Source organism: Archocentrus centrarchus, unplaced genomic scaffold, assembly GCF_007364275.1.
Source record: "Archocentrus centrarchus isolate MPI-CPG fArcCen1 unplaced genomic scaffold, fArcCen1 scaffold_82_ctg1, whole genome shotgun sequence".
Taxonomy (NCBI): Eukaryota; Metazoa; Chordata; class Actinopteri; order Cichliformes; family Cichlidae; genus Archocentrus; species Archocentrus centrarchus.
Genome location: NW_022060292.1, coordinates 201,639 through 212,426, shown reverse-complemented (window position 1 = coordinate 212,426; position 10,788 = coordinate 201,639). Strand labels below are relative to the sequence as shown.

Genomic DNA, 10,788 nt, shown 5'->3' with positions numbered 1-10,788 from the left:
AGCTAATGTAGCGCTCAGACAGCTTTTCCATTAACTTACATTCAGCTAACAGGCTAACGAAGCACAGCTAACAGAAACATTCGCACAGCTGAGGTAACGCACACTTTTGTTTAGCCAACAGATAATCACTAACAGAATCAATAACTTCATTGATCAGCTCCTGAAATTTCCTCTACGAACAAATCAGAAAATAGAAATGCATACCTACGTTACAACAACAATAAAGTTTCACTCTAAGAAAATAGTCACTTCCCCCCCTTTTGGTAATAAAAGTGGAGGTGGGAAAACGTGGCGTCGACTGGAGGTTAAATCGTGTAAGAACACAAAGTGTTTGACCACAGAGAGATCTGGCTTTAGACAACGCAATATTAATCGCTATTTATTCATCATTACATCATAAAAACCTAAAGAAATCACTATAAGGATACAGGAGTAAGAACTATCATCAAACCAAAAGAAAACAATAACGCGTCATTGCACCTCCAAGATGGCGACTAAACAGGTAAAATTAGAAGAAACAGACCCAGTGAGCACGGATTTAGTACAAAAACAATCTGACGGTAAAACTTTACATTTCCATCCGACGCCATTAAAATATTTTTATGCCAAAATAATAATAAAAAAAAAAAAAACTGAGTCAACTCACACAATCTGACGCATGCTTTAAACATTATCATAAACAAAATAATATCTGATTTTCATACTCAAGACTGCTAAGCCTTATACCGTTTTCTTATCAGAAAATAAAACTAGACAAAATATAGATTATACTGGATTTTGTTTGTTCAAAGCCACACAGATACATCTTGAAACTCAAGTCTGATAAAAAATAAAAACGAAGAAAACCAGGTCTACACCGCGGAGAGACCGGAGGCTAGTCCAAAAAAATCTGCCTGACAAATATCGACTTTGTAAGGTTAAAAAAAAAAAAAAAAACAGAAGAAAAGAGTTCATGATTTTTCAGTTAATCCTTAGTTTTTCTCTACAAAAAGAAGGAGGAAGCGGCAGAGCGTTGCTAGGAAACCCCGATTCGGATGCCATCGATGACCATCCGAGGCCTTCGCTGGTGAGGGAGGAGCCTCTAGTGATCCTGAGGAGACAGGAAGTGACATCACTGTTTAGATTATTGGACCAGTGGCAGGTGTGGAGTGCTGTGAAGCAGAAGCCTTGTGTTACCTGTATCTGTGTGGGATTCCACAGGTAGGGCTGCTGCTGTCTGTAGTATTCTGCTAATGCTGCAGTGTATTCTGGCACTGAACTCTGCTGAGACGACTGACCTACACACACACACACACACACACACACACACACACACCATTTCAAAACTTCTAAAGGCCACCTCTTCATCTCAAACAGTACATATATGAAAAGTTTCATGTGGATATCTCATGAACTTAATGTACAAGCGCTCAAAAATGCTAAAAAAGTAAGAATTAAATTTGGACGGCTGTGTGCTTGTAGGGCCTGAAACTCACTACAAAAGTAAAATCTGGTATGCCTTCATTAAATATATTAAATTATTATAGAAATTAATCAGCTGACACTGAGGAATTTTTTTTCTTTAAATAAAATGTTCAATGACCAACAAACAGATCTTACTCTGTTTCTTGTAGTAGTCCTCCCAGGCCTTACTGTAGTCCGTCATCAAGCTCTGAGGCTGGTTCTGCTGACCTACACACACACACACACACACACACACACACACACACACACACACACACACACACACACACAGATTTCAGAACTCAGGTACATAAACACCACAGTTTCATATTTGAAAGGTCTTTCTATTACAGGTGTGTGTGTGTGTGTGTGTGTGCGTGCGCACTTGCCTAGCTTCTTATAGTACTGCTCCCATGCTTTAGAGTAGTCCATCTGTCCTGTCTGAGCCATACTGTGACCTACACACACACACACACACACACACACACACACACACACACATACACACACACACACACACACACAGAGTCTTACCTGCTGGACTCAACAACTGCAGTGTGTGTTTATGGTCTGCATATGTCTAACAGTTAATGTGTTTGGACAAATTTTTGTGCAGTATGTAAAACAAACTATAGCCTAAAATTCAGACCCTCCCGACTCTGGCTGTCTCAAACAGCCCATGGACTCGTTACTATATGAATTTTACAGTAAAACCCACAGGAAATGACGTTTATGCTCAGAGTGCCTCGACGTTTGTCTGAAGTCCTTAAACTCTTATTTTTAGAAGGTTTGAAGAATTAACTTTAGTAAGTTGTTTTTAGATGCCATAGCATGAACAGCGTCATGTATAGAGCAACTGTGTGTGTGTGTGTGTGTGTGTGTGTGTGTGTGTTTACCTGGGTCTTGCTGTCCTGGGTTCTGCCAGCTGGTCTGGTAGGTGTTTCCCCAAACACCAGTGAGGAAGGTCTGTCCGCTACCACAGCTGCACAAAAACATGTGTTTAGCGCCACAGCTTGGCGAGTTACAGTCTTTCAGACAGAAATAGACACACCGCAGCCACAGCTCATTCACTCTGACCTGTGCATTCATCATCATGAGGATTACACCAACACTAACATTGGCATCTCACCAATCACACTTCATCTCAGCCTCACACCAAAACACCATGAGGGCCGTTTGGTATGAGGCTGCAAGCAATAATGATCACAGCATTTATTTAAGGACAGTTTACACCAACTTCAAAGCAGACTAAATGAGTTCATACTAACGAACCTGGGAGGCCCATGGCACCCCAGCCCCACCTTAAACACACATGAAAGGGGCGCTAGTGCGCAGCTGTAGGATGTAGACGTGTTGGTTTGCGCTCTCCACCACAACTTTAAACAAATATTTAAATTCCACGATAAAACATCTAGGAGCCAGCATCGCTGGTCCTGCACCCCCGACTAGCAACCGGGCATCATGTCGCCTTTGAAAAAATCCACAAATTCCGGGAAAAATAAGACCATGGACGGATACATCGGCGGCGCTAGTGCTAATGAGGCTAATGCTAGCAGTGGCCTCGCCAGCGGGACCGTGAACGAAACTGGGGACTGCGCTTCGGGTGACAAAACCCAGATGCTCGTAATGTGCCAGGAAATATGTAAAAATATGTCAGCCTCAATCCTGGAGAAACTTGATGAGCGTTTCGACGCCCTTGAAGCCAGGCTTCAGTCTGTCTTGGCTGCACAGACTGACTTACAGAACCGCATGGCCGGCCAAGAATCAGCAATCAACGCACACGAGGAGCGTCTGGGGGAACTTGAAACGAAATGTGCGGAGCTTACAAAGCTTGTAACTCAGCAGCAAACCAAACTGCTGGACTTGGAGGCGCGTTCCCGCAGGCACAACATCAAAATCGTTGGCGTAAAAGAAAACTCAGAAGAGGGGAGACCAACCGAGTTTGTCTCTAAGCTCATTCCCGAATTACTGGGCAAACAACATTTCCCGCATCCACTGAAGGTCGACCGCGCACACCGCTCTCTGTGGCCCAAGCCGGCGGGCGGGTGAGAAACCGCGTACCATCATCGCCCGAATACATCACTTTCAGATGAAAGAGCAAATTCTACGCCTGGCCAGGACGCAGCCGTTGGAATATAAGGGGAACAAGTTCTGATTTTCCTGACTACACCAGCGAAGTAATGAGCCAGCGCCGCGCCTTTCGAAACGTGATGCAAGCCCTGAGAGGGAACGGAATCAAGTTCCAGCTGCGGTACCCGGCTCGGCTGCAGGTGCAATGGCTTGATGGCAACCCCCCTGAGGTTTTCAGCGACCCGGCTCAGGCGGAGGCGGCTCGCCTGCGGAGGATGGGCGGCACGACTGAAAGGGAATAGTGAGCCAAGTGGCGTTCTTTCTTTCTTTTTCCTCTCTTCTGTCTTAAGGTGTGCTGGCCCTCCGGTGTTAGCCGCCTCCGTTATGCAGTGTTTTTCTGACGAACTATATTTTTAATAGCGTACGGACGCCCTGAACGCATGCTGAATAACCTGGGTCTGTTCTTTCAGAAAATACATTTTAAGATTATCTGGTAGAGTTGTTTAGTTCTTATGCCAGTTTAATGTTTGTTGTGGTGGGGGTCGTCGCGACTGGACTGTGTACGGTCCGCTATCTGTCCGGCAGCTCCTGTTTTGCTTAGGGGGGGGGGGATGTGCGTCGCGTTCCGCAGACGCCGTGATGTGGGAGGGGGGGGGCTCGAGGTGTGTGTTAATTGTTTGTTTCGTTCTACCCAGATGCGCATGTGTTATTTGTCTGTATCGCATAGCATCAAAACTGCCAGTTCCGACAATATATGCGTTCAATGACTGATGTTCGTGGTGGGGGCGGACAGAGGGGAGAAATCTGCAACTGATTTCATGGAATTGTAAAAGGTTTGGGCAGTGCAATGAAGAGGGGGAAAATTTTTAAACACCTTGAAGTCCTTAACTGCAGACCTTGTTTTCCTACAAGAGACCCATATTAGAAAGATGCACAACATAGACTAAAGTGTAGTTGGGTGTCTCAGATATACCAGTCGCCGTTCACCTCTCATGCTCGTGGTGTGGCCATATTATTGAGAAAGAATATCCCATTTCAGACATCATCTGTGGTCAGTGACCCTATGGCAGATCCGTGATGGTAACTGGCACCATAAACTCGGAACCATTAACTCTCCTTAATGTTTATGGCCCAAATTCAGATGATCCTAATTTTTTTTAGAAAAGTTTTTGACCTGCTTCCCGATGATAGCCATTCAAAAGTAATAATAGCAGGGGACTTAAACTGTTATCTTGACCCCTTTCTTGACAGATCATCTAAACGACCAGCATCAGAAACGGCGTCTACCAAACTTCTAAATAATCTTCTCAAGCAAGGAATATGGTTGATATTGGAGGGCTCAACATCCTACGAGTAGAGAGTACTCATTTTACTCACATGTGCATAAATCCTATAGCAGGATTGATTATTTTCTAATAAGTAACAATCTTATTCTCAAATCGCCGACTCTAAATATCATAACATACTGATTTCTGATCATTGCCCCCTAGCCATATCACTAAATCTGTCCCTCCCTAGGGAGGTTATTCCTGGCGACTTAATGCAAACCTTCTTAACGATGATAACTTGTTAAAACATAACCTCCAAACTAAAGGACTTTATAGAAATAAACGATAATGGTGAAGTATCAGACCCCATCTTGTGGGAAGCATTAAAGACTGTTCTGCGCGGCGAAATAATTTCCTACACTTCAGCCCTTAAAAAAGAAAGAGATAAACGCCTATTTGAAATCAATTGCGCCCTCTCCAACCTGGAAAGAAAGTACCAAATCTCTGAATCACCTGGCGACTATAAGGAAATACTTAAACTTAGATATGAATATAACGAAATTATGAGCAGCCAGGTTAGCAATTTGCTTTGGAAACTACGACAGAAGAATTTTGAGCTTGGAGATAAGCCCGGCAAATTGTTAGCACTACAGCTCAAGGGTGCCCAAGCCGCGAGATCAATTTATAGCATTAAGTCAAAATCCGGCGTGCTCTTAACCAACCCTGCCGACATAAATCGTAGATTCAGAGAGTTCTATGCTAACCTGTATTCCTCCGAGAATAATGCAACACAATCCGATTTTAATGATTTTTTCGATTCCCTCCCGTTGCCTAAACTGAATAAGTCTGACAGGGACTATCTGGAGTCCGACTTGACGCTTCAGGAGGTCACAGAAGCTATAAAATCCCTACCATCAGGCAAAGTAGCCGGGCCTGACGGCTTTGGTTCGGATTTCTATAAGAAATTTTGCGACCTCCTTGCACCACTCTTGTTTAGAATGATGTCTGCTTCAAAAAAGGATGGAAAACTGCCCAGAACTCTTTATGAGGCTAACATTTCTCTTTTTCCTAAAAAGGGGAGGGACAAAACCGACCCGGCCAGCTTTAGGCCAATTGCATTGCAAAATGTTGATCGCAAGATAATCACAAAAATTTTGGCCACTAGATTGAATAATGTTTAGCATCTATCATTCATCCGGATCAAACAGGGTTTATCCCTGGCAGGTTATCTTTTTTTAACGTAAGACGACTACTTAACACTGTATACTTCGATCATAAAATACTAATGCCTCTATTCTGGCCCTTGACGCACACAAAGCCTTTGACCAGGTAGAATGGCCGTTCATGTTTGAATCATTGCGCAGGTTTGGGTTTGGCGAGACTTTCATCTCCTGGGTGAAACTGATATATCAAGAACCCCTGTGCTCCATCCTGACAAATAATGACCGGTCAGCTCCATTTCGCCTACAGCGCTCAGTTCAGCAGGGCTGCCCGCTGTCACCAGCACTTTTTGCTATTGCATTGGAACCACTTGCTGCAGCAATCAGGGCGCACCCGCACATAGAAGGCCTCCGAGTCGGTGGTGTTGAGACACTCATTAGTTTATACGCCGATGATGTGATATTATATTTGCACGACACTGTAAAATCTGTCCCCCTCCTCCTCAGTCTGATTACATCCTTCAGTAAAATTTCCGGGTATACAATCAATTGGTCAAAGAGTGAGTTGATGCCTCTTTCCAACACGTTCCCATCTGGATTCTTACAAAAAGTCCCATTTAAAGTGGTTGAGAGCCATCTTACCTATCTCGGTCTTACTATACCCAAAGACCCCAAACTTATATTCAAACTAAACTTCGCAGAGTTTATATCAGGATTAAAGCAAAATATTGAGTACTGGAAGACTTTGCCTCTGTCAATGATTGGACGCATTAATTCGATCAAAATGATCTCCCTACCTAGGTTCTTGTATTTATGTCAAAATCTTCCTATTTATCTTACAGCGACTTTCTACAAGGACCTGGATTCGATCATTCAATCCTATATATGGAATGGGAAAAATGCTAGGATTTCTAGAGTGCATTTACAGAGGCCGAGGGAGGAGGGAGGTCTGGGCCTACCTGTATTTAAACACTATTACTGGGCTGCCAATATCAGAGCACTAATGTATTGGCAACAGGGCCTCCCGGGTAACCCAGGGATGAATTTCCCTCTGTGGCTCAAGATGGAATCCAATCTGGTGAATAACTCCTCCCTACCAGCTATGCTGTTTGCCCGCCTCGAAAAACCAGAAGACTATCGAAATTTGAGCTTTGTGTTAAGACACGAAGTAAGAATCCTAAATCAGATCAGGACCTTCCTTGCATTACCAAATACATCAGCACAGACGCCGTTTTGCTTTAACCACAGTTTCTTGCCTCCTTGGCAGGACAAAGCTTATCATGATTGGAGGGAAAAGGGGCTAGTGTCGATTAAGGACATGTATATTGGCAATAAGTTTGCATCATTCAGCCTATTGAAAGAAAAATACAATCTGCCCCATTCACACTTCTTTCGATATCTGCAGGTCAGGCATTACATTAAGTCAAAAATTGAGAACTTTGACACCTTTCCACGGGAGCACGGTGTTCTTGACATACTTGTGAGTTCCCCTGACTCTAGACATCTCATTACAAGAATTGTACATCTACTTAGTGACCACACTGTAGCACACACCACAAAATCAGGGAGGCCTGGGGAAACGAGCTAGGGATAACGATCCCTGAACCCTTATGGAACAGATGCCTCTCCAAAATTCGCTCGTGTTCAATAAACAGCAGACATCAGCTAATTCAGTTTAAAATCACGCATCGGTTACACTACTCAAAGGTCAGATTGCATAAGATTTATCCCTCTGTCTCCCCCATATGTGACAGGTGTAACATCTCTGAAGGCACACTGTCTCATGCTTTTTGGTCTTGTCCTTCATTAAAGGGTCTTTGGTCTAAAGTGTTTGACTGGTACTCCAAAGCATACAAGACTCCCATACAACCTGAACCAGAACTTATAATTTTTGGATGCCCTCGAGCGCAGGGGACTATACCCGCTACAATGCGGCAACCACTGGAACTGGGACTGATTGTTGCCAAGAGACTAATCCTGAGGGACTGGAGGTCCTCTGCTTCCCCTTCATTTCGCCTTTGGGTGACGGACATGATGTCCATAATACAGATGGAAAGACTTCGTAAAGGCTCTAAAGACACTTTTTCATACTACTGGAATCCCTTCCTGGAACACTTTTCACAGACTAGATTAAGCTGAACATACTTTGTCGTGGACTCTCCCCTCGGTTGCCCCTCAATGGGTGTCTGTACTCTCATGTATGTGACTTTATATACATTTGCTGTGTGGGTACACCATTTGTCAACTGGAATGTTTTATGTATAACTTGTGCATCTGGGTTCTGTTTGTTTGTCTGTATGTTCTAATCTTGAAAATTTAAAATAAAATTTATAAAAAAAAAAAAAAAAAAAAAAAAAAAAAAAAAAAAAACACATGAAAGAGGAGATACTGCTACCCCTCTTACAGACACATTTAACTAAGCTGCTGGGGTCATACTGAACATGTTGCAGGTGGAATCATTGTCTCCATGTTTAAGCATGTGTATGTGGAGGTTTGATAAAGGACACTGACTTTTTATCCACGAATTTTCATTGTGTTCACAGGAAAATGAGACGTAGTTGTAGCTCCAGATGAACGTGATCATTCACTTTGTGTTCGAGTATCAAAACAGCTGATTTTAATCCTCTGATGAAGCTATGGCTGCTGCTTGTCACGCATTAAAACTAGCTTGTTTTAAAATCAATTGCTCCTTGTTTAGTTAACGAATCATCGTCATCGGAGCGTGGAGACTGCTCTGAAGGTGCTGTGGTGCAGCAGACACGCTCCTAAAACTGTCCAACTCTCCTGAAAGGCGCTGATTACTGAACTATCTGACCTTATGAATATGATGTACGATGGCAGTGTGAGCTAAAATCTGAGGACTGTTGGAGTCTTACTTCTGGTGTGCAGCAGGACCCTGGGTGAAGGGACTGAAGCCGAAACCTCCGTTACTCATAATACCCGAACCCTGCGGAAGGAGACAGAGCAGCAGGTCATCAGACTTTCAAACAACCCGTTTATTCCTGGATCTGTTTGTGTGAACTCAGATGTATCCCTTCACAGTTTGAGTTAGGAGTTTATCTACAGAGGTGTGCTTGTTTGGTGTACCCCGATCTTGTCGTCTATGAGCTGGCGAGCCAGGTCCATCTGCTGGGCGGTGCCTCTGATGGTGAAGACCCGGGTGTTGGGGTCGGTGGAGGGGGGAGGATTCCTCTGCAGCTCCACGTGAGCTCCAGACTGCTGGTTAATACTCTTAATGGTTTCTCCACCTGCACATACACAGCAGGTATCATTTAGGCTGCTCCCGTTAAATGAACCGCTTTCTGGACCCATTTAAGACATTTTCGAGCTGGTACCAACAGCCCAGCTGACACTCTGCAATAAGCTTTTTCGCCTGCTCTTAATGAGAACAGTTAGAAGGACTACAAAGAAGCTAAGAAAGAGTAAAAAGAAGCAGGTAAAGTTCATACTGTTTCACCTTTACTAAATGCTGCAGAATAACTCAGGTTAACTTGGATTTGTTGCTCTCCCGTTGTTAAAGCCTACGTTACTTTCTCTTCATGATGGACGTCACAAAAATAAACTTCCTGCCATTTCTCTGCTGTTCATCATGTATGTTCAGAACCAGGATCTGCTAGGTCAGGGGTGTCAAACATGTGGCCCAAACTGGCCCGCTGGGTGGCTTTGGAAAATGGATTGCTGGGTTTTTGTTAGTTTTACAGACTTCTTTTTTTTTTTTAAACATATCTTGATTAGTTTTATGCCATTAATAACACTTCCCAAGCACTCCAATATTGAAGAACTGGCAGTTAAAAAACAAAACAAAAAAAACCACGCATCAAAACAATACAATACAAACATCCATCCATTCATCCATTTTCCTCCGCTTACCCGGGGTGGCATCCTGAGCAGTGGAGCACAGACCTCCCTCTCCACCAGCCTTCTCCTCCAGTTTACCCCGATTCAGATTTCAGCTGCTACGACGTAACCTACATAAAGTAGCTGATGTTGTTGCTGGTGTTTATACCTGTGCAAGTGCATTGCGTGTGTTAATTACCTTTCGGTCATGTCCCGGTGTTTTACACGCGGTGTCGGCCGAAAGAAACATAAAATGCTGGGACTTTTTTCCCTCCTGGGTTCTAATCTTTGCTGTGGCCAGATTTTTTTAAGGCGCAAACACATTTGTCCTGCTAGTTTTTCGCTTCTTTGGACAAACTTGGAGGAAGTAGCAGGAAATGCAGGGAAGGAAGGGTGTTTCTCAGGAGATGTGCTTGAGGTTACATTATGGCATTTTCCTATAGTGATGTAAGGGCTGCAGCTCCATCTGGGGGCAGATGGCTGCCTAACACTTAGGACAAACATTTACCAGCACTGGGTTAATTAAAACCTTAATTAGGCTAACCGACTAGCACGTCTGATACCAACCGGTAACAACAGCGACGATTAGTCATCTAGTCGAGTAATCGCGCACATCCCTAGTTGTAAGTATTTGAAAAAGTGTTTCTGTGGCACATCAAACTTAGCCCTCAACTCCTCAAATGACAGATTCTGATCCTTATATACATGTTGCAGTGTTGTTATACCCCTCTCAAACCATGCTTTAAACCCCAAGTCTTGCTGAAGTGTTCATTACCCCAGATTGGTGAGAAAGAAGACAGCACAGGGGTATCGCCCAAACATGTATAAATTCATGCCACAATAACAGTATTCTTTACAAAAGGGTTAACTATATTTTGCTTTAACTTCTCAACAGGTGTAGAGTATAAGAAACTGCTCAGGACCAGGCCTTTAGAGGACAACTTTTCAATCTCTACCCAGGGCAAGTACTATTTAGAAAACCAGAAATTTGTGGCTCTCACCTGGGCAGC

The 10,788-nt window shown here is 43.6% G+C and overlaps 1 protein-coding gene across 2 annotated transcripts; it reads right to left on the bottom strand.

Moving 5' to 3' along the window:
* Positions 1–948: 948 nt before the first annotated feature.
* LOC115777871 (far upstream element-binding protein 3-like) lies at positions 949–9,619 on the bottom strand. 2 transcript variants are annotated; one of them, XM_030725893.1, is made up of 7 exons: positions 9,029–9,619; positions 8,818–8,888; positions 2,340–2,425; positions 1,833–1,901; positions 1,600–1,671; positions 1,177–1,277; positions 949–1,090 (listed from the first exon to the last, which is right to left on the bottom strand). In XM_030725893.1, exons 1-7 carry the CDS (start codon positions 9,251–9,253, stop codon positions 1,082–1,084), a joined length of 633 nt encoding a protein of 210 aa, XP_030581753.1. In that variant the 5' UTR covers positions 9,254–9,619; the 3' UTR covers positions 949–1,081. The 2 variants fall into 2 exon arrangements, with proteins under 2 accessions (XP_030581753.1, XP_030581754.1); XM_030725894.1 differs by lacking the exon at positions 1,833–1,901.
* Positions 9,620–10,788: the final 1,169 nt, after the last annotated feature.